The sequence below is a fragment of the Daucus carota genome, chromosome 3, assembly GCF_001625215.2.
Source record: "Daucus carota subsp. sativus chromosome 3, DH1 v3.0, whole genome shotgun sequence".
Taxonomy (NCBI): domain Eukaryota; kingdom Viridiplantae; phylum Streptophyta; class Magnoliopsida; order Apiales; family Apiaceae; genus Daucus; species Daucus carota.
Genome location: NC_030383.2, coordinates 20925565 through 20952534, shown reverse-complemented (window position 1 = coordinate 20952534; position 26970 = coordinate 20925565). Strand labels below are relative to the sequence as shown.

At 38.9% G+C, this 26970-nt stretch overlaps 2 protein-coding genes across 2 annotated transcripts; one reads left to right on the top strand and one right to left on the bottom strand.

The window, feature by feature from the left end:
• The first annotated feature begins 549 nt into the window (after positions 1-549).
• Positions 550-3163, top strand: LOC135151216 (uncharacterized). Its single transcript, XM_064089004.1, has 4 exons — positions 550-1369; positions 1471-1833; positions 1927-2276; positions 2350-3163. The coding sequence occupies exons 1-4, from the start codon at positions 772-774 to the stop codon at positions 2755-2757; spliced, it is 1719 nt and encodes a 572-aa protein (XP_063945074.1). The 5' UTR covers positions 550-771; the 3' UTR covers positions 2758-3163.
• Positions 3164-4764: 1601 nt separating this feature from the next.
• Positions 4765-10221, bottom strand: LOC108203970 (uncharacterized). Its single transcript, XM_017373185.1, has one exon. It carries the CDS (start codon positions 10219-10221, stop codon positions 4765-4767), a length of 5457 nt encoding a protein of 1818 aa, XP_017228674.1.
• Between the last annotated feature and the right edge of the window lie 16749 nt (positions 10222-26970).

The following is a 26970-nucleotide window of genomic DNA, read 5'->3' as shown; positions in this document are numbered from 1 at the left end:
ACGCGGAAAACCCCCGTAAGAGGTAAAAACCGCGGGTGGAGCTTGTACCCCAGCCGATAAAATATTCACTATTAAAGAATGTTACATATGTGTTTACAAATGGTGTTTGAGTTGGGAATAGAAATGAAATCATTCTCCCCCTCCGTCTAGCTTTTGCACAGTATATATAGCACCTAATCACGTAGAGTCCACTTTTTACTCCACCACTTTCACTGTTTTTCTCCCCCTTTTTCAACTCACCAGCCTCCCTATTTCATAGCCATTATCCAAACTAAATATTCAAACTTCTCCTAAAAGCACGGTCAGTTGTGACCATTTCTTCATGTTTATCCACCTCCTGTTAACCTACAGCTTGCACCAATATTTTCGCATGGTCCCGTCAACATCAATCTGCCAAGTCACGCCCTTGCCATCATAAAAAATTAATTGTTAATTTTTTAATATACAACAATAGCCCCAAGAGTTTATTCAACTATGAAATTGAATAAAATCTTTTAGGATCTTATCATTCCCGAAGCATCAGCCGCATGTATAGATGTGCCGTAGTATCTCTTCAGTACATATATTGCCGTGTTCAAAAACCTCTGTTCTCCTTCGAGTCTTGCGCTTGTACGTTTCTCAGTATATGTCTCGATTACACCTATATCCGCGTTACAGGCCTTATCACGTTGTTTCAATATCCCTATATATCACATCACACTTTTCTCTTTACTCGATCATCCCTCTCATTATTCATCTTTCTCACTTCTTTTCTCCCCCAGCTCTTTCACCATGGCCAAAAGAAACCAAAGATGTTCTGTTAACCAAGCTGCGATCATCGCCAAGAACCTCGCTCACCCATCTCACTGGGCCGTCACCAAACTGCTAGGCTCTTCGGAACACTTTTTCAGTAGTATGTCAGCTGCTTCACTCACCGACGCCAAAAGGCTGTTCCGTGCTGATATCGTCGCCGTTGTGCCGGAATCTCCGGTGGAAGCCGACTGGGTGAGAGAAGGTTGGACTTGTTTTTACTATTACCCTTTTGATCTTGGTCTGACTTTTCCGTTCTCTCGCTTGGTTAATGACTTATTGTCCTCACTCAACATTGCCCATGGACAACTGATGCCGTCTACCTGGCGTATGCTGGCTTGCCTTGACGCCGTTGAAGACAAGCACCGGTTGGGAATTAATGTTGACGTCCTCAAGTTCGCCTATACCACCAAGAAATATGGTTGCCGCGTTGGGTTAATCAACAAAATGAGAGGCGAGCCACTCATTTTGAACAACGAATCTGTGCATGATAGGGGTTGGAACAAAGATTTTTTCTTTGCTGAGATCGTGACACTAGAATCAAGTGACAGCTTCCTCTTGGACCACTGGACTGATGAAAGTATTATTCCAGTCTTTCTCTTTCATTTCACATATTCACTTGTACCTTGTAGTATCCCGTTTGCTCTATTATTAAATCTGGTGTAATTTTTTGTTTCACAGAAGAACTAAGTTTCGAGTTAGAGGAGGGCAATATCGAGGCTGAGAAGGTCGTCTCGAAGATCCTTGAGTTGCCCATCGCTGAGAGGTTGTGGCCTAACTGCCTTGGTCGCCCGATAAAAAATGCAAGCTTTGTTGATGTTTCTGAATTTTTGAACAAGATGAATAAGGCTGTCATCAGGCACGGCATCGGTAGTCCCGAGAAAGCCATGCCGCAAGGTGCTGCTGCTCGGACCCGTAGTAAACTGAATCCCAAGCCTTTAACAAGGCCTTCTCTGTCTGTTCTTAGTGTCTCATCTGATTCAGGTGTAGGCCCTACAAATGGTGGAGATTGTGAACTGGATTCCGGACTTTTATATGATAAAGGTATATGTCACTTGTTTAGTTTGTTGTTTTACTTGATGCTCGGGACACTCGCATTGTGTAGTACTTTATTTATCATTTGCTTTTTAATTGTAGAGTACAAGCCATCTGTAATAAGACCCCTTGGTATGTCATGCAAAGACTTGTTTGTCAAACGTGGTCGCGAAGACAGATCAAATGAAGCTGAGTCATCCAAATCTCCAGCTCTGTTCAGCCCCTGCACAAGTCAACAGGCCAAAAAGGTGAAATTGAACCACTCTGCGGATACTTTCGTGTCTGGGTCTTCTGCTCCTGCTCCTGCGATTATGCGCGGTTACGAAGTCGATGCTCACCCGACCCATTTCGCTCCTTTGCTTAGGGATCTATTGTTCTCACAAACCATGGATGTTCATTCAACCAGAAGGCCTGAGTGTATTATTGAGGAGTCTTCTGGCTACATTTTTCACGTGAGTATTCGATCTTCTTTATATTTGTAGCTCCTTCACTGTGTTCCTTTCATTGTGTGTGTTTCTTCTACAGGCCTTGCAGACTTCTCTCGCGGCCCAAACTGTTTATGAACGTTATTCAAGGGCCTATGAGGAGCTCGAACGTGAACATGGCGGCTGTGTAGCGAGGCTTCAGGCTACCCGCGACGCACTTGAGAAGGAGCGGAGGGATTTTGACAAGTTCGCCTCTCGGGTGAAGACTTTGGAGCGCGAAATGCATGAGGGTGCCCAGCGGACCATCACCCAGCAGGCAATGAGGGCTCGAGTGGAGACCATGCTCGAATTCCGTCGCGGTGAGCTGTCATCGAAGGACATTGGAGAGGCAATCCGCATTTACAATGGAGCTTACCCAGGTGACAGCTTTGCTACAGATGGCTTGGAGGGCGGAGCAAATGTTGGAAGATCTTCCCAGGACATCAAACTGGGTGGTAGCCAAGTTTAAGTTTTAAGGCTCCGCAAACCGTTATTTCTTAGTCTTTGCATTTTGCTTCCAGAACTATTTGATTTTGTAGGTCTGAAACTATGAATTTCTAGTTATGTTTCACCCTCGGGTGTGGGTTGCTGCTTTATTAGACTCCGTATGTTCTTTTTTTGTGTGGCTATTTATCACTTATAGCTCGCCAGTCAAGCTTTTAATTATAGTCGTTTTCCTGGTACTCGAGTATTGCCCAGTGTGAATTGTTGGTGGCTCTGTTTGTCTTTCATCTCTGGTTCAGCTCTAATAATCCTCCAGAGTCGTGTATGCGTTTAGTTTTAGATTTTATGGCTGCGATATCATTGTCAAACGACATAGTTTTTGTCCACGATTTATAGCAGCTGCGGTGGCTTGCTATTATTTCAGAACTATTCTTTTGAGCCAAGTGTTTACGTGATGTTCTTACTAGAATATTTTGGCGATTTTGTTCTGTTGCCATAAATATCTAAATATTTCTGCATATTTATCCTTGCAGTTGTTTGCATGATCAAATGTGGGTCAGCCATTATTTTGTTATTTTAACGGCTCGAGCATTTGTTTTGTAATTCTTTTTTTGTGATCCACCTATCCGCAGTGTCTTGTGTTAAAATAGTTGTCCTGGCTCGCGTCTGAATCCTCTTTACTGGGTGTGGCATCAGCTTGCCGTAATGCATAAAGTCCCTGCTTTTTATATATTTCATCGCTCCCTGATTTCTCATGTAATTTATTTAAGTACATGTCTGGGCATTTCTTTAGTATCGCCACACACGTGTGCTTAGAAATTCCCGACTAATGCATTGTTCTGCCGTACTCAAGCTCCTTTTTAAACCGTGTAAGAATCCAACGTATATAAAAGAAATGACAATGGACATATTTGGGAATGCATTTCATCCTGATCTCGAAATAAAATCGAGACCACGCTTCTCTATTAATGAGAAGAAAAATGCCGAAATGCCCCGGGTTTGTTTTTCAAACAAAATTGTGGACTGAAGTCGACTCGTATTTAAATTGTCGTATTGGGATCTTATTCTGTCGGAGTATACTTGTAGTTTGTTCAAGTTATTCGATGTAAACTTTTTGGCATTATTTTTGCGATGCATGCGTAGCAATTTTCCTGTAGTTTAAATGGGTTTTGCTTGGCATTTCCGACTTGTAAATCACACGATGACTTGTACTTTGACTCCAGGACAAATATGCCTTGGCGGATGCTTTTCATTTTAATATTGTGGCATGTGTTTGTGTGGTTTATGAAAGAATATAATATTGTCACCTAAGGTGTCCATGCATGGCACGTGGGATCACTGAACTTCATGTAGCTTATTAAAGTCATTTAACATTGATACAAGTTCCCAGCCGTAGTGTTACTCACGCGATTACGTGATGCGCTCATGTAATAAACTGTGTATTAATTTATTAATAATATTGGGACATTTGGAGTACATAAGTACTTCAACCGACGACACGCATACTTTATGAATTCGACAAATATAATATTTTCAAACGTCGGTGCATGCACTCGTAGGCTAGTTAAGAGGCCTCACCCTCTTGAAGCTTAGCACGTAATCGTAGTTGTATAAGTCGAGAATAATTAAGTATTTTTAATCGTTGTGAACAATCATATCGCGGTGTGTGTATTGACGCGTTAGTTTCGAGTTATACCAATGTCAATTGATTGTGAAGGGTGATCAGCCCTTTAGATTTTTACGTAAAAGCAATTTAATTTAACAAAAGTTTATATGGCCTAAAAAGATAAACACATAAATATAAACATAGCACGTAATTGGAAGAAGAGTATAGACATATGAACATCATGCAAGCATATAGGTTCTTACTGACGAAAAGACGAACATATCTTATTAATTCCTATTCGAGCATGGTAATTATAGCAAACATCAAGCAAATCCTAGGTGGCGAAAGGCCAAGCAAAAACAATTCTCCTAACTTACTTATTGAAACACGACATCTAGAATAAAAAGGAAAAGATAGCAAAGAACATTACACGTGATATGCCTTCAAATGAAAAGCATTCCAGCTCCTTGGTACTTGCGACCCGTCCATTGTAGACAATTGATATGCTCCTCGTCCGACCACAGCATCTATCAAGTAGGGTCCTTCCCACGTGTCGGCAAACTTGCCTGCCGTCGAGTCCATTGTGTTTTGAAATACCTTCCTAAGGACCATGTCTCCAACGGCAAATGATCTCACTCGAACGTGTTTGTTGTAACTATTTGCGACCCTTTGTCGGTATGATTCCAATCGTACTTTCGCCATTTCTCTCAGTTCGTCCACAGTGTCGACGTCATGGACAAGTGCGTCCTGATTGTCTTCTGGCGTCTGCAGGCCATACCTTGCCGTCGGCATCATGACCTCAGTAGGCAGGACAGCTTCCGTACCGTAGACGAGGCTGTAAGGGGTCTGTCCTGTCGAGGTCTTTGGTGTCGTCCTGTCGGACCAGAGGACCCAGGGCAGCTCCTCAGCCCATCGTCCTTTACATGTCGTCAACCTCCTTTTAAGGTTATTGATGATAATCTTGTTACTTGACTCAGCCTGCCCGTTTGCTTGCGGGTAACGTGGCGTCGACTTGATCAAAGCAATGTTGTATTTCTTGCAAAAAGCTTCCGTCTTGTCACTTATAAACTGAGAGCCGTTGTCACAAATGATTTCGGATGGAACTCCAAACTTACACAATATGTTTCTCTTGACGAACGAGATCACCTCCTTTGACGTCACCTGTCGAAATGCTTCCGCTTCAATCCACTTTGAGAAGTAATCCGTCATTGCCAACATGAAGACCTTCTGTCCGGGTGCCGGTGGCATCTTCCCGACGATATCCATTCCCCATTTCATGAACGGCCAAGACGGTATCGACGGATGTAAGGGTTCTGACGGCTGGTGCAAGACAGGTGCATGTCGTTGACAAGCGTCACATTTTCTGACAAACTCGAAGGCGTCCTGGCGTAGTGTTGGCCAATAGTAGCCCATGCGTAGCACCTTCAGGGACAAGTTTCTTGCTGCGGTATGGTTCCCACATTCGCCTTCATGGACGTCTTGTAATACAGTACTTGCTTCCGTCTTGTTTAAACACCTCTGCAAAACTCCCGACGCCGACTTCTTGAACAGGACGTTGTCGACGACTGTAAAGCGTGAGACTTTCATTCGTAGTGTCCTTGCTTCGTGGGCATTGGTTGGCTGTTGTCCATGCAGTAAGTAGCCCTTGTAAACTTTTACCCAGGTGTCTTCTTCATCATTTCCATTCTGAATATCGAGAACCTCTATATCTTCCCCTACTACTTTCATCCTCTCCATCGCAGGCTTCATAATGTGAACGATAGGTACACTCGTCGCATTGAAGTCTTTAAAGACAGCACCAAGTCCTGCCAATGCGTCTGCTTGTGTGTTTAGTTCCCTTGACACTTGTTGTATGTTGAAAGTATCAAATTTTCCTTGTAAACCCCTGACCACTTCGAGGTAAGTAGCCATCTTGCTGTCCTTCGCCTCATAAGTACCATTAATGTGATTGACAATGAGCAAAGAATCACAGAAGACGTCAATGTTCTTTATGTCGAGATCATGTGCAGTCGTCAACCCAATGATCAATGCCTCATATTCGGCCTCATTGTTCGTAGCTTTAAATTCACAGCAAATGGAATATGCTATTGTATCCCCCTGTGGCGACTTGAGTACAAGCCCCAGACCAGTCCCGTTCACATTCGACGCCCCATCCGTGTACAATGACCAAGACTGAACTTCCTCCTTTGACATGACCTGCCTGTACTCCTCTTGCGCTTGATGTAATTGGCTTGGACTGAAGTCTGCCACAAAGTCAGCTAACGCCTGGGATTTGATAGCCGTCCTCGCGTCATAAGTTATGTCATATGTACTTAGACGTATGGACCACTTAGCCATTCTGCCCGTCAGCTCAGGCTTGCTCAGAACCGTTCTCAGAGGAAAGTTAGTGACGACATGTATCTTATGGGATTCAAAGTAGTGTCTCAACTTGACAGATGCAACAGCTAAAGCAAGGACCAATTTTTCAAGGAGGGTGTACCTTGTTTCAGCGTCGACCAAGCTCTTACTGACGTAGTAAACAGGTGATTGAGAGTTGTCTCCTTCTTTCACCAGGACGGCACTGACGGCATGGTCTGTAACTGACAGGTAGACGTATAAGTCCTCTCCTTCATTTGGCTTCGCCAGTAGAGGGGGTGTCGACAAGTACTTCTTCAAATCCCCAAGTGCTGTCTCATGCTTCTCTGTCCATTGGAAGCCCTTGTTTTTTCTCAATACATCGTAGAACAATCGACACCTGTCTGAAGAACGTGAGATGAATCTATTCAAGGCTGCCACTCGTCCTGTCAGCTTTTGTACCTCCTTGACGTTTGAAGGACTCGTCAACTCAAATATGGCCTTTATCTGTTCCGGACTAGCTTCAATCCCTTTCCTTGTCACCATGTGGCCCAAAAATTTGCCCGACGACACTGCAAAGTTGCACTTAGACGGGTTCAGCTTCATGTTAAATGACCTCAGTATGTCGAACACCTCCGTTAGGTCCCTTATATGATTTTCAGCATTGACCGACTTCACCACCATGTCGTCAATATATACCTCCATCGTTTGTCCGATCTGTTCTTTGAACATCTTGTTGACAAGACGTTGGAATGTTGCCCCGGCATTACGTAGTCCGAAAGGCATCGCCAAATAACAATATATCCCCCTGTCAGTGATGAATGCCGTCTTCTCCGCATCTGACGGCTCCATCTGTATCTGATTGAAGCCACTGGAAGCGTCGAGAAACGTTAAGAGCTCATGCCCTGCCGTCGAGTCGACCATTGTGTCGATGTGTGGCAATGGGTATGGGTCTTTGGGACAGGCCTTGTTCAAATCAGTGTAGTCGACACATACTCTCCATTTGCCGTTCTTCTTCTGTACAATGACGACATTGGCAAGCCATTCCGGGTAGTCGACCTCCTTGATCATCCCGGCTTTCAATAATCGGTTTACTTCATCATTGATAATTTTGTTCCTCTCAGCGGCGAACTTCCTTCTCTTTTGTTGGACGGGTGTAAAAGATGGGTCGACATTCAACTTGTGCGTAATTACTTCAGGACTAATGCCCGTGATATCCTCATGCTCCCAAGCAAAGGCATCTAGCCTAGTTGTCAAGAACTCCACCAGATTTGTTTCCAGTGTATCTGTCAAGTCCTCACCAATCAAGACTTTCTTGTCATCACCTGTCAAGTCGACTTCTGCTAATTTCTCGGGACCCGTCATGGCGACCTGAGGTGCCTCCTTGGCTTCATGTTGAACTGTCGGCCTCATACTCATTTTGTAGCAATCTCTAGCGACGCTTTGGTCACCAAAAATCTGTTGTACTCCCCACGGCGTCGGAAATTTGATAACCTGATGATATGTAGACGGTACTGATTTCAAGGCGTGAATCCATGGTCTTCCCAGAATGATGTTATATGTAGGGTCTCCGTCAATGATCACATACTTTGTCAACAAGTTCAATCCCTGAGCATATGTCGGCAAGGTGATTTCTCCAACAGTCCTTTTCCTTTCTCCACTAAAGCCGACTAGTGTTGTCGTCCTCTTGATCATGTCGGTTTCAGCCAATCCCATCTGCTCTAGCGTACTCAACATCATGATGTTTGCCGCACTCCCATTGTCAACCAAAATGCGTCTTATGAAGCAATTTCCCACTGGCAAGGAGATGACGAGACTGTCATGTTGTGGTTCAGAGACATGTTCCCTGTCGGATTCGTCGAAAGTCAGTGTCGGGATGCTGTAGTCCAAGACATCTGCCTTTGAGACCCTCACACCTGTTTCTCTTGCCACGCGCTTTGCCTGAGAATATGTCGTGCCCGACACCTCTGATCCCCCAGCTATAAAGTTAATCACCTTCTGATGTGGTGGTGGAGGCGGCGGGTTTCGTGGTGGCGTCCTGTCTCTCCTCACATGTGTCGTCCTGTTGCCCGTCATGAACTCAGACAAATATCCCTTCTTTATTAAGACCTGTAACTCCTTTCTCAATGCCACACAGTCGTACGCCTTGTGTCCGTAATCTCCATGAAAATCACACCATAACTTTGAATCAGGGTTCGACTTGGGCTTACTTGACTTGGGGGGCCACTTGACGACGTCCCCCAGTTTGGTGAACTCCCTCATCATAGCTGCCGGTGTCAGGTTGAACCCATAACTGTCATATGTGGGAGGCAAGTTTGGATCTTTCCTCCAATCTGTCCTTTCTTGTGTGGAGCTTATCCTGGGCTCCTCCCTAGTTGTTCTGACATACGGCCTGTAGTCCCTTGTCCTGGTCGTCGTGATCTTTCTGTTAGGACGGTAGTACTTCTCGTCGTCCTCCCGTCTGTCCTCTTCCAATCTGACCTGTGCCATGGCTTTTGCCTGCACGTCCTCCATCGTCTGACAAGGGTACTTCGTCAGCTCATCATATAATGGTGAATCCCTCTCCAATCCTCGTCTAAAGGCCTCTATGGCCGTCGGGATGTCGCAATTTGTGATCGTCACTTTTTCTTTGTTGAACCTCGTCAAATAATCCCTCAACGGCTCCCTGTTCCGTTGGACTATTCTGTAGAGGTCACTGGTTGTCTTTTCAAACACCCGACTACTCGCAAATTGTAAATTGAACGCGTCGACTAGGTCTGCGAAGGTGTCTATCGATCCGTTAGGCAGATTAACGAACCATTGTAGTGCCGGACCCACGAGCGTTGAGCCAAATCCTTTGCACATACATGCCTCCCTCAAATCTTTTGTGATCGACACCGTAAACATACGTTGTTTATACTGGGCGACATGCTCCAGAGGGTCTGTCGACCCGTCATACGACTTCATAGGGGGAACTGCAAATCTCTTTGGTGTCTCGACGAGTGCAATGTCGTCGGTGAAAGGTGAATCAGCGTAGCTCGTGGGGGTCGCCTTCTCCAGAGGTTTGGGCACTCCTGGGATTCGTTGAATCATCTCTCGGAACTCTTTGAGCTCCTTCTTGACCGATTCTGGGACCTTGTCACGTGACCTTGACGACTTATGCCTCGACCTCCGTCTTTCATGGCCGTCGTGGTGTTCATCCCGGTCGCCTTCCCGTCTGTCGTCCCTGTCATCCCTGTCGTCGTCATGTCTATCACCATGTCGACCATGCACGTCCTCCTCCTCCTCGTCTTCAGGTGGAGGCTGATCATCTTCAGCGTCCTCTTCTGGTGGTGCCTCGTCCTCACCATCATCCATGTCCAGACGGCGCGCCACACTCTGCAAGGTCCTCCTCGGCCTATTGGTCGACCTGGTGTGTCCTGTGCTCTTGTCGTTACGTAGTGTCGTGACCTCTTGCTGTAGGGAATCGATTGTCGCCTGCATTTTCCTCATCATCTCTTCCATCTGTTTGATCTTGTCGTCGTCATTTTGCGGTCCTGACGACTCCGGTGGTGGGCTGTTGGTGGTCATTGTCAAATCAATTCGATCTTAGCACACTTCCCACAGACGGCGCCAAATTGTTTTATCGAAATTAGTACGGGTGAATGCTAAGTGAATTGATTAAGTAAATAAATACGAAAGACTAATAACACGAGAAATTGGTGACGCGGAAAACCCCCGTAAGAGGTAAAAACCGCGGGTGGAGCTTGTACCCCAGCCGATAAAATATTCACTATTAAAGAATGTTACATATGTGTTTACAAATGGTGTTTGAGTTGGGAATAGAAATGAAATCATTCTCCCCCTCCGTCTAGCTTTTGCACAGTATATATAGCACCTAATCACGTAGAGTCCACTTTTTACTCCACCACTTTCACTGTTTTTCTCCCCCTTTTTCAACTCACCAGCCTCCCTATTTCATAGCCATTATCCAAACTAAATATTCAAACTTCTCCTAAAAGCACGGTCAGTTGTGACCATTTCTTCATGTTTATCCACCTCCTGTTAACCTACAGCTTGCACCAATATTTTCGCATGGTCCCGTCAACATCAATCTGCCAAGTCACGCCCTTGCCATCATAAAAAATTAATTGTTAATTTTTTAATATACAACAAATCTCAAAAAGAAAGATTAACCTCTGACATAGCTCAAGTTAATAAGGATGCAAAGACAAACACAACCTCTGACAAAGCTCAAGCTGTGTTCAAACCAACAACTACTCCATTAGCTGGATTTGCAAAGCCTAGTCTAATGACTGAGATAAGCTTTGAAAAAGGACCAATTCAACCAATCTTTCATCGTAAAGCAGGAAGAGATAAAGGAGGGCTGGGATCCAAATATGAAAAATTTGATCAGAGTATAGGATCAAGACCAGATGACCCCTCATCTCTATGTGCTCCCAAGACTGGAGCTTTACAAGAAAGAATGGACAAATTAGATTCAGTCCAGTTGGTGAAGAATGACAGAGGAGATAATGTTCTTATCTACTTCATGTCTGATGGAACAGTGTTTAGAGTACTTGAAGCAGATCTCTATGCTAAACACTGGGAAGAATTGAGATATGTATCACACATATTTCGGATAAAGAACAAGTCATGCCAACACATCTCCAACCTGCTCAAAGATCAAATCAGAAGAAAGATGGGTATTACAGGAAACAACAATGCTGGACCTTTCATTCCTAAATACCTCAATCATAAAGGACAGCTGGTGGAGATGAAGAAAAATTCAGCAAAAATTGAAACAATAGGTGGAATCAGAACTCTTGCATTTAATGAAGAGTCTGATAAAGCTTACAATATCAGGCTGGATAGGGACTTGAAGAAGAACAAGATCTATGATCTCAGAGCTGCAATTTATCAAACTGGAGTTTCAGATCCAGAGCTGAGAGAGATCAAAAGACAAATGATTACAGTGCTTGAAGAAGCTGAAAGAGAACTCCTCAGAGGGTATCTACAGACAGCAAATGGTGTCTATGCAGCTAAGGAGTAAAGTATCTGTAAGTTTTAAAAGTTTTCTGTTATATAGTTAAACTCTGTTGCATTTGACTTAAATGTTTTGACATCATCAATTATCTGTTAACTTGCACATAACTTATTTATGCACAAGTTGGGGGAGATTGTTAGATATAATTGATGATTACTAATATTCTTAAAGTTTGTTTTAAGACAGGAATCATCAGAGTTTAAGCTAGAAGCTAATCAGAGTTTAGTAAAGTCTGACAGAGTTTAGTAAAATCTGACAGAGTTTGATAAAGTCTGATCAGAGTTTACATAGTCAAGATTCGACAGAGTTTACACGTGGAAAGAGCTCAGAAGCGGATATACTTCAAGGAAGGATAGAAGCGGAGGAGTGATTTGCTGACTATGGAAACTAAACAGAAAACTGTAGCAATCTTTGATTGGTAGAATTCATAGCTGATTTATAGGATATCAAATCAGAGATTGATTTTGTAACTGTGTCTATATAAACACAGATTAGGGTTACTCTAGATGAGTTGAGTTATCGAGTACATTGTTAAGAACCCTAGCAGCTCTTAGTGATACATTATAAATCACTGAGAGAGTTTTTGTAACCAATAAAGCTTTGTGAATATAAGAGTTTACTGCTTTCAATCTCTTATATTGTCTTACTGTGTTACAGATTGTGATCACTATATCATATTATATAGTGAGTTTATAGGACCTAACAAGCTTCATTCCAGACTCGTTTGAATTTTAAATCAACTTGTAGCTTCATTTTCTGTTGTTTGAAATTGGAATCAACTTGTAGTTTCATTCTTGACTCGTTTGAGCCCGAAAACAACTTGTAGCTTCATTATTGACTAGATTGAAGTTGTAAACAACTTGTAGCTTCATTCCAGACTCGTTTGAAGTTGAAAACAATTTGTAGCTTCATTTTCGGTTGTTTGAAATTGGAATCAACTTGTAGTTTCATTCTTGACTCGTTTGAGCCCGAAAACAACTTGTAGCTTCATTCCAGAATCGTTTGAAGTTGAAAACAACTTGTAGCTTCATTTTCTGTTGTTTGAAATAGGAATGAACTTGTAGTTTCATTCTTGGCTTGTTTGAGCCCGGAAACAACTTGTAGCTTCATTATTGACTAGATTGAAGTTGGAAACAACTTATAGCTTCATTCCAGACTCGTTTAAATTTTAGAACAACTTGTAGCTTCATTTTCGGTTGTTTGAAATTGGAATCAACTTGTAGTTTCATTCTTGACTCGTTTGAGCCTGAAAGCAACTTGTAGCTTCATTATTGACTAGATTGAAGTTGTAAACAACTTGTAGCTTCATTCCAGATTCGTTTAAAGTTGAAAACAACTTGTAGCTTCAATTTCGGTTGTTTGAAATTGGAATTAATTTGTAGTTTCATTCTTGGCTCGCTTGAGCCCGAAAACAACTTGTAGCTTCATTATTGACTAGATTGAAGTTGTAAACAACTTGGAGCTTCATTCCAGACTCGTTTGAAGTTGAAAACAACTTGTAGCTTCATTTTCGGTTGTTTGAAATTGGAATTAATTTGTAGTTTCATGCTTGGCCGTTTGAGCTCGGAAACAACTTGTAGCTTCATTATTGACTAGATTGAAGTTGTGTTTCTTGTAGCTTCATTCCAGACTCGTTTGAAGTTGAAAACAACATGTAGCTTCATTTTCGGTTGTTTGAAATTGGAATCAACTTGTAGTTTCATTCTTGGCTCGTTTGAGGCCGGAAACAACTTAGATTGAAGTTGGAAACAACTTGTAGCATCATTCCAGACCCGTTTGAAGTTGAAAACAACTTGTAGCTTCATTTTCGGTTGTTTGAAATTGGAATCAACTTGTAGTTTCATTCTTGCCTCGTTTGAGCCCGGAAACAACTTGTAGCTTCATTATTGACTACATTGAAGTTGGAAACAACTTGTAGCTTCATTCCAGACCCGTTTGAAGTTGAAAACAACTTGTAGCTTCATTTTCGGTTGTTTGAAATTGCAATCAACTTGTAGTTTCATTCTTGGCCTTGTAGCTTCATTATTGACTAGATTGAAGTTAGAAACAACTTATAACTTCATTCCAGACACGTTTGAATTTTAAAACAACTTGTAGCTTCATTTTCGGTTGTTTGAAATTTGAATCAACTTGTAGTTTCATTCTTGACTCGTTTGAGCCCGAAAACAACTTGTAGTTTCATTATTGACTAGATTGAAGTTGTAAACAACTTGGAGCTTCATTCCAGACTCGTTTGAAGTTGAAAACAACTTGTAGCTTCATTTACGGTGTTTTAATTTGGAATTAATTTGTAGTTTCATTCTTGCCTCGTTTGAGCCTGGAAACAACTTGTAGCTTCATTATTGACTAGATTGAAGTTGGAAACAACTTGTAGCTTCATTCCAGACACGTTTGAAGTTGAAAACAACTTGTAGTTTCATTTTCGGTTGTTTGAAATTGGAATTAATTTGAAGTTTCATTCTTGACTCGTTTGAGCCCGGAAACAACTTGTAGCTTCATTATTGACTAGATTGAAGTTGTAAAAAACTTGTAGCTTCATTCCAGACTCGTTTGAATTTTAAAACAATTTGTAGCTTCATTTTCTGTTGTTTGAAATTGGAATCAACTTGTAGTTTCATTCTTGACTCGTTTGAGCCCGAAAACAACTTGTAGCTTCATTCCAGACTCATTTGAAGTTGAAAACAACTTGTAACTTCATTTTCGGTTGTTTGAAATATGAATCAACTTGTAGTTTCATTCTTGACTCGTTTGAGCCCGGAAACAACTTGTAGCTTCATTATTGACTAGATTGAAGTTGGAAACAACTTGTAGCTTCATTCCAAGCTCGTTTGAAGTTGAAAACAACTTGTAGCTTCATTTTCGGTTGTTTGAAATTGAAATCAACTTGTAGTTTCATTCTTGGCTCGTTTGAGCCCGGAAACAACTTGTAGCTTCATTATTGACTAGATTGAAGTTGGAAACAACTTATAGCTTCATTCCAGACTCGTTTGAATTTTAAAACAACTTGTAGCTTCATTTTCGGTTGTTTGAAATTAAAATCAACTTGTAGTTTCATTCTTGACTCGTTTGAGCCTGAAAGCAACTTGTAGCTTCATTATTGACTAGATTGAAGTTGTAAACAACTTGTAGCTTCATTCCAGACTCGTTTAAAGTTGAAAACAACTTGTAGCTTCAATTTCGGTTGTTTGAAATTGGAATTAATTTGTAGTTTCATTCTTTGCTCGTTTGAGCCCGAAAACAACTTGTAGCTTCATTATTGACTAGATTGAAGTTGTAAACAACTTGGAGCTTCATTCCAGACTCGTTTGAAGTTGAAAACAACTTGTAGCTTCATTTTCGGTTGTTTGAAATTGGAATTAATTTGTAGTTTCATTCTTGGCCGTTTGAGCTCGGAAACAACTTGTAACTTCATTATTGACTAGATTGAAGTTGTGTTTCTTGTAGCTTCATTCCAGACTCGTTTGAAGTTGAAAACAACATGTAGCTTCATTTTCAGTTGTTTGAAATTGGAATCAACTTGTAGTTTCATTCATAGCTCGTTTGAGCCCGGAAACAACTTAGATTGAAGTTGGAAACAACTTGTAGCTTCATTTTCAGTTGTTTGAAATTAGAATCAACTTGTAGTTTCATTCTTGGCTCGTTTGAGCCCGGAAACAACTTGTAGCAAAATATTGACTACATTGAAGTTGAAAACAACTTGTAGCTTCATTCCAGACCCGTTTAAAGTTGAAAACAACTTGTAGCTTCAATTTCGGTTGTTTGAAATTGCAATCAACTTGTAGTTTCATTCTTGGCCTTGTAGCTTCATTATTGACTAGATTGAAGTTAGAAACAACTTATAACTTCATTCCAGACACGTTTGAATTTTAAAACAACTTGTAGCTTCATTTTCGGTTGTTTGAAATTTGAATCAACTTGTAGTTTCATTCTTGACTCGTTTGAGCCCGAAAACAACTTGTAGTTTCATTATTGACTAGATTGAAGTTGTAAACAACTTGGAGCTTCATTCCAGACTCGTTTGAAGTTGAAAACAACTTGTAGCTTCATTTACGGTGTTTTAATTTGGAATTAATTTGTAGTTTCATTCTTGCCTCGTTTGAGCCTGGAAACAACTTGTAGCTTCATTATTGACTAGATTGAAGTTGGAAACAACTTGTAGCTTCATTCCAGACACGTTTGAAGTTGAAAACAACTTGTAGTTTCATTTTCGGTTGTTTGAAATTGGAATTAATTTGAAGTTTCATTCTTGACTCGTTTGAGCCCGGAAACAACTTGTAGCTTCATTATTGACTAGATTGAAGTTGTAAAAAACTTGTAGCTTCATTCCAGACTCGTTTGAATTTTAAAACAATTTGTAGCTTCATTTTCTGTTGTTTGAAATTGGAATCAACTTGTAGTTTCATTCTTGACTCGTTTGAGCCCGAAAACAACTTGTAGCTTCATTCCAGACTCATTTGAAGTTGAAAACAACTTGTAACTTCATTTTCGGTTGTTTGAAATATGAATCAACTTGTAGTTTCATTCTTGACTCGTTTGAGCCCGGAAACAACTTGTAGCTTCATTATTGACTAGATTGAAGTTGGAAACAACTTGTAGCTTCATTCCAAGCTCGTTTGAAGTTGAAAACAACTTGTAGCTTCATTTTCGGTTGTTTGAAATTGAAATCAACTTGTAGTTTCATTCTTGGCTCGTTTGAGCCCGGAAACAACTTGTAGCTTCATTATTGACTAGATTGAAGTTGGAAACAACTTATAGCTTCATTCCAGACTCGTTTGAATTTTAAAACAACTTGTAGCTTCATTTTCGGTTGTTTGAAATTAAAATCAACTTGTAGTTTCATTCTTGACTCGTTTGAGCCTGAAAGCAACTTGTAGCTTCATTATTGACTAGATTGAAGTTGTAAACAACTTGTAGCTTCATTCCAGACTCGTTTAAAGTTGAAAACAACTTGTAGCTTCAATTTCGGTTGTTTGAAATTGGAATTAATTTGTAGTTTCATTCTTTGCTCGTTTGAGCCCGAAAACAACTTGTAGCTTCATTATTGACTAGATTGAAGTTGTAAACAACTTGGAGCTTCATTCCAGACTCGTTTGAAGTTGAAAACAACTTGTAGCTTCATTTTCGGTTGTTTGAAATTGGAATTAATTTGTAGTTTCATTCTTGGCCGTTTGAGCTCGGAAACAACTTGTAACTTCATTATTGACTAGATTGAAGTTGTGTTTCTTGTAGCTTCATTCCAGACTCGTTTGAAGTTGAAAACAACATGTAGCTTCATTTTCAGTTGTTTGAAATTGGAATCAACTTGTAGTTTCATTCATAGCTCGTTTGAGCCCGGAAACAACTTAGATTGAAGTTGGAAACAACTTGTAGCTTCATTTTCAGTTGTTTGAAATTAGAATCAACTTGTAGTTTCATTCTTGGCTCGTTTGAGCCCGGAAACAACTTGTAGCAAAATATTGACTACATTGAAGTTGAAAACAACTTGTAGCTTCATTCCAGACCCGTTTAAAGTTGAAAACAACTTGTAGCTTCAATTTCGGTTGTTTGAAATTGGAATTAATTTGTAGTTTCATTCTTGGCTCGCTTGAGCCCGAAAACAACTTGTAGCTTCATTATTGACTAGATTGAAGTTGTAAACAACTTGGAGCTTCATTCCAGACTCGTTTGAAGTTGAAAACAACTTGTAGCTTCATTTTCGGTTGTTTGAAATTGGAATTAATTTGTAGTTTCATGCTTGGCCGTTTGAGCTCGGAAACAACTTGTAGCTTCATTATTGACTAGATTGAAGTTGTGTTTCTTGTAGCTTCATTCCAGACTCGTTTGAAGTTGAAAACAACATGTAGCTTCATTTTCGGTTGTTTGAAATTGGAATCAACTTGTAGTTTCATTCTTGGCTCGTTTGAGGCCGGAAACAACTTAGATTGAAGTTGGAAACAACTTGTAGCATCATTCCAGACCCGTTTGAAGTTGAAAACAACTTGTAGCTTCATTTTCGGTTGTTTGAAATTGGAATCAACTTGTAGTTTCATTCTTGCCTCGTTTGAGCCCGGAAACAACTTGTAGCTTCATTATTGACTACATTGAAGTTGAAAACAACTTGTAGCTTCATTCCAGACCCGTTTGAAGTTGAAAACAACTTGTAGCTTCATTTTCGGTTGTTTGAAATTGCAATCAACTTGTAGTTTCATTCTTGGCCTTGTAGCTTCATTATTGACTAGATTGAAGTTAGAAACAACTTATAACTTCATTCCAGACACATTTGAATTTTAAAACAACCTGTAGCTTCATTTTCGGTTGTTTGAAATTTGAATCAACTTGTAGTTTCATTCTTGACTCGTTTGAGCCCGAAAACAACTTGTAGTTTCATTATTGACTAGATTGAAGTTGTAAACAACTTGGAGCTTCATTCCAGACTCGTTTGAAGTTGAAAACAACTTGTAGCTTCATTTACGGTGTTTTAATTTGGAATTAATTTGTAGTTTCATTCTTGCCTCGTTTGAGCCTGGAAACAACTTGTAGCTTCATTATTGACTAGATTGAAGTTGGAAACAACTTGTAGCTTCATTCCAGACACGTTTGAAGTTGAAAACAACTTGTAGTTTCATTTTCGGTTGTTTGAAATTGGAATTAATTTGAAGTTTCATTCTTGACTCGTTTGAGCCCGGAAACAACTTGTAGCTTCATTATTGACTAGATTGAAGTTGTAAAAAACTTGTAGCTTCATTCCAGACTCGTTTGAATTTTAAAACAATTTGTAGCTTCATTTTCTGTTGTTTGAAATTGGAATCAACTTGTAGTTTCATTCTTGACTCGTTTGAGCCCGAAAACAACTTGTAGCTTCATTCCAGACTCATTTGAAGTTGAAAACAACTTGTAACTTCATTTTCGGTTGTTTGAAATATGAATCAACTTGTAGTTTCATTCTTGACTCGTTTGAGCCCGGAAACAACTTGTAGCTTCATTATTGACTAGATTGAAGTTGGAAACAACTTGTAGCTTCATTCCAAGCTCGTTTGAAGTTGAAAACAACTTGTAGCTTCATTTTCGGTTGTTTGAAATTGAAATCAACTTGTAGTTTCATTCTTGGCTCGTTTGAGCCCGGAAACAACTTGTAGCTTCATTATTGACTAGATTGAAGTTGGAAACAACTTATAGCTTCATTCCAGACTCGTTTGAATTTTAAAACAACTTGTAGCTTCATTTTCGGTTGTTTGAAATTAAAATCAACTTGTAGTTTCATTCTTGACTCGTTTGAGCCTGAAAGCAACTTGTAGCTTCATTATTGACTAGATTGAAGTTGTAAACAACTTGTAGCTTCATTCCAGACTCGTTTAAAGTTGAAAACAACTTGTAGCTTCAATTTCGGTTGTTTGAAATTGGAATTAATTTGTAGTTTCATTCTTTGCTCGTTTGAGCCCGAAAACAACTTGTAGCTTCATTATTGACTAGATTGAAGTTGTAAACAACTTGGAGCTTCATTCCAGACTCGTTTGAAGTTGAAAACAACTTGTAGCTTCATTTTCGGTTGTTTGAAATTGGAATTAATTTGTAGTTTCATTCTTGGCCGTTTGAGCTCGGAAACAACTTGTAACTTCATTATTGACTAGATTGAAGTTGTGTTTCTTGTAGCTTCATTCCAGACTCGTTTGAAGTTGAAAACAACATGTAGCTTCATTTTCAGTTGTTTGAAATTGGAATCAACTTGTAGTTTCATTCATGGCTCGTTTGAGCCCGGAAACAACTTAGATTGAAGTTGGAAACAACTTGTAGCTTCATTCCAGACCCGTTTGAAGTTGAAAACAACTTGTAGCTTCATTTTCAGTTGTTTGAAATTAGAATCAACTTGTAGTTTCATTCTTGGCTCGTTTGAGCCCGGAAACAACTTGTAGCAAAATATTGACTACATTGAAGTTGAAAACAACTTGTAGCTTCATTCCAGACCCGTTTAAAGTTGAAAACAACTTGTAGCTTCATTTTCGGTTGTTTGAAATTGCAATCAACTTGTAGTTTCATTCTTGGCCTTGTAGCTTCATTATTGACTAGATTGAAGTTGGAAACAACTTATAACTTTATTCCAGACACGTTTGAATTTTAAAACAACTTGGAGCTTCATTTTCGGTTGTTTGAAATTGGAATCAACTTGTAGTTTCATTCTTGACTCGTTTGAGCCCGAAAACAACTTGTAGTTTCATTATTGACTAGATTGAAGTTGTAAACAACTTGGAGCTTCATTCCAGACTCGTTTGAAGTTGAAAACAACTTGTAGCTTCATTTTCGGTGTTTTCAATTGGAATTAATTTGTAGTTTCATTCTTGGCTTGTTTGAGCCTGGAAACAACTTGTATCTTCATTATTGACTAGATTGAAGTTGGAAACAACTTGTAGCTTCATTCCAGACACGTTTGAAGTTGAAAACAACTTGTAGCTTCATTTTCGGTTGTTTGAAATTGGAATTAATTTGAAGTTTCATTCTTGACTCGTTTGAGCCCGGAAACAACTTGTAGCTTCATTATTGACTAGATTGAAGTTGTAAAAAACTTGTAGCTTCATTCCTGACTCGTTTAAAGTTGAAAACAACTTGTAGCTTCAATTTCGGTTGTTTGAAATTGGAATTAATTTGTAGTTTCATTCTTGGCTCGTTTGAGCCCGAAAACAACTTGTAGCTTCATTATTGACTAGATTGAAGTTGTAAACAACTTGGAGCTTCATTCCAGACTCGTTTGAAGTTGAAAACAACTTGTAGCTTCATTTTCGGTTGTTTGAAATTGGAATTAATTTGTAGTTTCATTCTTGGCCGTTTGAGCTCGGAAACAACTTGTAACTTCATTATTGACTAGATTGAAGTTGTGTTTCTTGTAGCTTCATTCCAGACTCGTTTGAAGTTGAAAACAACATGTAGCTTCATTTTCAGTTGTTTGAAATTGGAATCAACTTGTAGTTTCATTCATGGCTCGTTTGAGCCCGGAAACAACTTAGATTGAAGTTGGAAACAACTTGTAGCTTCATTTTCAGTTGTTTGAAATTAGAATCAACTTGTAGTTTCATTCTTGGCTCGTTTGAGCCCGGAAACAACTTGTAGCAAAATATTGACTACATTGAAGTTGAAAACAACTTGTAGCTTCATTCCAGACCCGTTTAAAGTTGAAAACAACTTGTAGCTTCAATTTCGGTTGTTTGAAATTGGAATTAATTTGTAGTTTCATTCTTGGCTCGCTTGAGCCCGAAAACAACTTGTAGCTTCATTATTGACTAGATTGAAGTTGTAAACAACTTGGAGCTTCATTCCAGACTCGTTTGAAGTTGAAAACAACTTGTAGCTTCATTTTCGGTTGTTTGAAATTGGAATTAATTTGTAGTTTCATGCTTGGCCGTTTGAGCTCGGAAACAACTTGTAGCTTCATTATTGACTAGATTGAAGTTGTGTTTCTTGTAGCTTCATTCCAGACTCGTTTGAAGTTGAAAACAACATGTAGCTTCATTTTCGGTTGTTTGAAATTGGAATCAACTTGTAGTTTCATTCTTGGCTCGTTTGAGGCCGGAAACAACTTAGATTGAAGTTGGAAACAACTTGTAGCATCATTCCAGACCCGTTTGAAGTTGAAAACAACTTGTAGCTTCATTTTCGGTTGTTTGAAATTGGAATCAACTTGTAGTTTCATTCTTGCCTCGTTTGAGCCCGGAAACAACTTGTAGCTTCATTATTGACTACATTGAAGTTGGAAACAACTTGTAGCTTCATTCCAGACCCGTTTGAAGTTGAAAACAACTTGTAGCTTCATTTTCGGTTGTTTGAAATTGCAATCAACTTGTAGTTTCATTCTTGGCCTTGTAGCTTCATTATTGACTAGATTGAAGTTAGAAACAACTTATAACTTCATTCCAGACACGTTTGAATTTTAAAACAACTTGTAGCTTCATTTTCGGTTGTTTGAAATTGGAATCAACTTGTAGTTTCATTCTTGACTCGTTTGAGCCCGAAAACAACTTGTAGTTTCATTATTGACTAGATTGAAGTTGTAAACAACTTGGAGCTTCATTCCAGACTCGTTTGAAGTTGAAAACAACTTGTAGCTTCATTTTTGGTGTTTTCAATTGGAATTAATTTGTAGTTTCATTCTTGGCTTGTTTGTGCCTGGAAACAACTTGTATCTTCATTATTGACTAGATTGAAGTTGGAAACAACTTGTAGCTTCATTCCAGACACGTTTGAAGTTGAAAACAACTTGTAGCTTCATTTTCGGTTGTTTGAAATTGGAATTAATTTGAAGTTTCATTCTTGACTCGTTTGAGCCCGGAAACAACTTGTAGCTTCATTATTGACTAGATTGAAGTTGTAAAAAACTTGTAGCTTCATTCCTGACTCGTTTAAAGTTGAAAACAACTTGTAGCTTCAATTTCGGTTGTTTGAAATTGGAATTAATTTGTAGTTTCATTCTTGGCTCGTTTGAGCCCGAAAACAACTTGTAGCTTCATTATTGACTAGATTGAAGTTGTAAACAACTTGGAGCTTCATTCCAGACTCGTTTGAAGTTGAAAACAACTTGTAGCTTCATTTTCGGTTGTTTGAAATTGGAATTAATTTGTAGTTTCATTATTGGCCGTTTGAGCTCGGAAACAACTTGTAACTTCATTATTGACTAGATTGAAGTTGTGTTTCTTGTAGCTTCATTCCAGACTCGTTTGAAGTTGAAAACAACATGTAGCTTCATTTTCAGTTGTTTGAAATTGGAATCAACTTGTAGTTTCATTCATGGCTCGTTTGAGCCCGGAAACAACTTAGATTGAAGTTGGAAACAACTTGTAGCTTCATTTTCAGTTGTTTGAAATTAGAATCAACTTGTAGTTTCATTCTTGGCTCGTTTGAGCCCGGAAACAACTTGTAGCAAAATATTGACTACATTGAAGTTGAAAACAACTTGTAGCTTCATTCCAGACCCGTTTAAAGTTGAAAACAACTTGTAGCTTCAATTTCGGTTGTTTGAAATTGGAATTAATTTGTAGTTTCATTCTTGGCTCGCTTGAGCCCGAAAACAACTTGTAGCTTCATTATTGACTAGATTGAAGTTGTAAACAACTTGGAGCTTCATTCCAGACTCGTTTGAAGTTGAAAACAACTTGTAGCTTCATTTTCGGTTGTTTGAAATTGGAATTAATTTGTAGTTTCATGCTTGGCCGTTTGAGCTCGGAAACAACTTGTAGCTTCATTATTGACTAGATTGAAGTTGTGTTTCTTGTAGCTTCATTCCAGACTCGTTTGAAGTTGAAAACAACATGTAGCTTCATTTTCGGTTGTTTGAAATTGGAATCAACTTGTAGTTTCATTCTTGGCTCGTTTGAGGCCGGAAACAACTTAGATTGAAGTTGGAAACAACTTGTAGCATCATTCCAGACCCGTTTGAAGTTGAAAACAACTTGTAGCTTCATTTTCGGTTGTTTGAAATTGGAATCAACTTGTAGTTTCATTCTTGCCTCGTTTGAGCCCGGAAACAACTTGTAGCTTCATTATTGACTACATTGAAGTTGGAAACAACTTGTAGCTTCATTCCAGACCCGTTTGAAGTTGAAAACAACTTGTAGCTTCATTTTCGGTTGTTTGAAATTGCAATCAACTTGTAGTTTCATTCTTGGCCTTGTAGCTTCATTATTGACTAGATTGAAGTTAGAAACAACTTATAACTTCATTCCAGACACGTTTGAATTTTAAAACAACTTGTAGCTTCATTTTCGGTTGTTTGAAATTTGAATCAACTTGTAGTTTCATTCTTGACTCGTTTGAGCCCGAAAACAACTTGTAGTTTCATTATTGACTAGATTGAAGTTGTAAACAACTTGGAGCTTCATTCCAGACTCGTTTGAAGTTGAAAACAACTTGTAGCTTCATTTACGGTGTTTTAATTTGGAATTAATTTGTAGTTTCATTCTTGCCTCGTTTGAGCCTGGAAACAACTTGTAGCTTCATTATTGACTAGATTGAAGTTGGAAACAACTTGTAGCTTCATTCCAGACACGTTTGAAGTTGAAAACAACTTGTAGTTTCATTTTCGGTTGTTTGAAATTGGAATTAATTTGAAGTTTCATTCTTGACTCGTTTGAGCCCGGAAACAACTTGTAGCTTCATTATTGACTAGATTGAAGTTGTAAAAAACTTGTAGCTTCATTCCAGACTCGTTTGAATTTTAAAACAATTTGTAGCTTCATTTTCTGTTGTTTGAAATTGGAATCAACTTGTAGTTTCATTCTTGACTCGTTTGAGCCCGAAAACAACTTGTAGCTTCATTCCAGACTCATTTGAAGTTGAAAACAACTTGTAACTTCATTTTCGGTTGTTTGAAATATGAATCAACTTGTAGTTTCATTCTTGACTCGTTTGAGCCCGGAAACAACTTGTAGCTTCATTATTGACTAGATTGAAGTTGGAAACAACTTGTAGCTTCATTCCAAGCTCGTTTGAAGTTGAAAACAACTTGTAGCTTCATTTTCGGTTGTTTGAAATTGAAATCAACTTGTAGTTTCATTCTTGGCTCGTTTGAGCCCGGAAACAACTTGTAGCTTCATTATTGACTAGATTGAAGTTGGAAACAACTTATAGCTTCATTCCAGACTCGTTTGAATTTTAAAACAACTTGTAGCTTCATTTTCGGTTGTTTGAAATTAAAATCAACTTGTAGTTTCATTCTTGACTCGTTTGAGCCTGAAAGCAACTTGTAGCTTCATTATTGACTAGATTGAAGTTGTAAACAACTTGTAGCTTCATTCCAGACTCGTTTAAAGTTGAAAACAACTTGTAGCTTCAATTTCGGTTGTTTGAAATTGGAATTAATTTGTAGTTTCATTCTTTGCTCGTTTGAGCCCGAAAACAATTGTAGCTTCATTATTGACTAGATTGAAGTTGTAAACAACTTGGAGCTTCATTCCAGACACGTTTGAAGTTGAAAACAACTTGTAGCTTCATTTTCGGTTGTTTGAAATTGGAATTAATTTGTAGTTTCATTCTTGGCTCGCTTGAGCCCGAAAACAACTTGTAGCTTCATTATTGACTAGATTGAAGTTGTAAACAACTTGGAGCTTCATTCCAGACTCGTTTGAAGTTGAAAACAACTTGTAGCTTCATTTTCGGTTGTTTGAAATTGGAATTAATTTGTAGTTTCATGCTTGGCCGTTTGAGCTCGGAAACAACTTGTAGCTTCATTATTGACTAGATTGAAGTTGTGTTTCTTGTAGCTTCATTCCAGACTCGTTTGAAGTTGAAAACAACATGTAGCTTCATTTTCGGTTGTTTGAAATTGGAATCAACTTGTAGTTTCATTCTTGGCTCGTTTGAGGCCGGAAACAACTTAGATTGAAGTTGGAACAACTTGTAGCATCATTCCAGACCCGTTTGAAGTTGAAAACAACTTGTAGCTTCATTTTCGGTTGTTTGAAATTGGAATCAACTTGTAGTTTCATTCTTGCCTCGTTTGAGCCCGGAAACAACTTGTAGCTTCATTATTGACTACATTGAAGTTGGAAACAACTTGTAGCTTCATTCCAGACCCGTTTGAAGTTGAAAACAACTTGTAGCTTCATTTTCGGTTGTTTGAAATTGCAATCAACTTGTAGTTTCATTCTTGGCCTTGTAGCTTCATTATTGACTAGATTGAAGTTAGAAACAACTTATAACTTCATTCCAGACACGTTTGAATTTTAAAACAACTTGTAGCTTCATTTTCGGTTGTTTGAAATTTGAATCAACTTGTAGTTTCATTCTTGACTCGTTTGAGCCCGAAAACAACTTGTAGTTTCATTATTGACTAGATTGAAGTTGTAAAACAACTTGGAGCTTCATTCCAGACTCGTTGAAGTTGAAAACAACTTGTAGCTTCATTTACGGTGTTTTAATTTGGAATTAATTTGTAGTTTCATTCTTGCCTCGTTTGAGCCTGGAAACAACTTGTAGCTTCATTATTGACTAGATTGAAGTTGGAACAACTTGTAGCTTCATTCCAGACACGTTTGAAGTTGAAAACAACTTGTAGTTTCATTTTCGGTTGTTTGAAATTGGAATTAATTTGAAGTTTCATTCTTGACTCGTTTGAGCCCGGAAACAACTTGTAGCTTCATTATTGACTAGATTGAAGTTGTAAAAAACTTGTAGCTTCATTCCAGACTCGTTTGAATTTTAAAACAATTTGTAGCTTCATTTTCTGTTGTTGAAATTGGATCAACTGTTAGTTTCATTCTTGACTCGTTTGAGCCCGAAAACAACTTGTAGCTTCATTCCAGACTCATTTGAAGTTGAAAACAACTTGTAACTTCATTTTCGGTTGTTTGAAATATGAATCAACTTGTAGTTTCATTCTTGACTCGTTTGAGCCCGGAAACAACTTGTAGCTTCATTATTGACTAGATTGAAGTTGGAAACAACTTGTAGCTTCATTCCAAGCTCGTTTGAAGTTGAAAACAACTTGTAGCTTCATTTTCGTTGTTTGAAATTGAAATCAACTTGTAGTTTCATTCTTGGCTCGTTTGAGCCCGGAAACAACTTGTAGCTTCATTATTGACTAGATTGAAGTTGGAAACAACTTATAGCTTCATTCCAGACTCGTTTGAATTTTAAAACAACTTGTAGCTTCATTTTCGGTTTTTGAAATTAAAATCAACTTGTAGTTTCATTTTGAACTCGTTGAGCCTGTGAAGCAACTTGTAGCTTCATTATTGACTAGATTGAAGTTGTAAAACAACTTGTAGCTTATTCCAGACTCGTTTAAAGTTGAAAAACAATTGTAGCTTCAATTTCGGTTGTTTGAAATTGGAATTCATTTGTAGTTTCATCTTTGCTCGTTGAGCCGAAAACAACTTTGTAGCTTCATTATTGACTAGATTGAAGTTGTAAACAACTTGGAGCTTCATTCCAGACTCGTTTGAAGTTGAAAACAACTTGTAGCTTCATTTTCGGTTGTTTGAATTGGAATTAATTTGTAGTTTCATTCTTGGCCGTTTGAGCTCGGAAAAAACTTGTAACTTCATTATTGACTAGATTGAAGTGGTGTTTCTTGTAGCTTCATTCCAGACTCGTTTGAAGTTGAAAACAACATGTAGCTTCATTTTCAGTTGTTTGAAATTGGAATCAACTTGTAGTTTCATTCAGGCTGTTTGAGCCCGGAAACAACTAGTTGAAGTTGGAAACAACTTGGAGCTTCATTTCGAACCCGTTGAAGTTGAAACACAACTTTGTAGCTTCATTTTCAGTTTTTGAAATTATAATCAACATTGTGTTTCATCTTGGCTCGTTGGAGCCGAAACAAACTTGTAGCT

What these genes read in the sequence shown, in the direction of transcription:
- LOC135151216 (XM_064089004.1), top strand. Translation starts at nt 772, where the DNA reads ATGGCCAAAAGAAACCAAAGATGTTCTGTTAACCAAGCTGCGATCATC. An exon ending in GGACCACTGGACTGATGAAA is followed by an intron (nt 1,370 to 1,470) that starts GTATTATTCCAG and finishes TTTGTTTCACAG; the next exon opens with AAGAACTAAGTTTCGAGTTA. An exon ending in CGGACTTTTATATGATAAAG is followed by an intron (nt 1,834 to 1,926) that starts GTATATGTCACT and finishes TTTTAATTGTAG; the next exon opens with AGTACAAGCCATCTGTAATA.
- LOC108203970 (XM_017373185.1), bottom strand. Translation starts at nt 10,221, where the DNA reads ATGACCACCAACAGCCCACCACCGGAGTCGTCAGGACCGCAAAATGAC.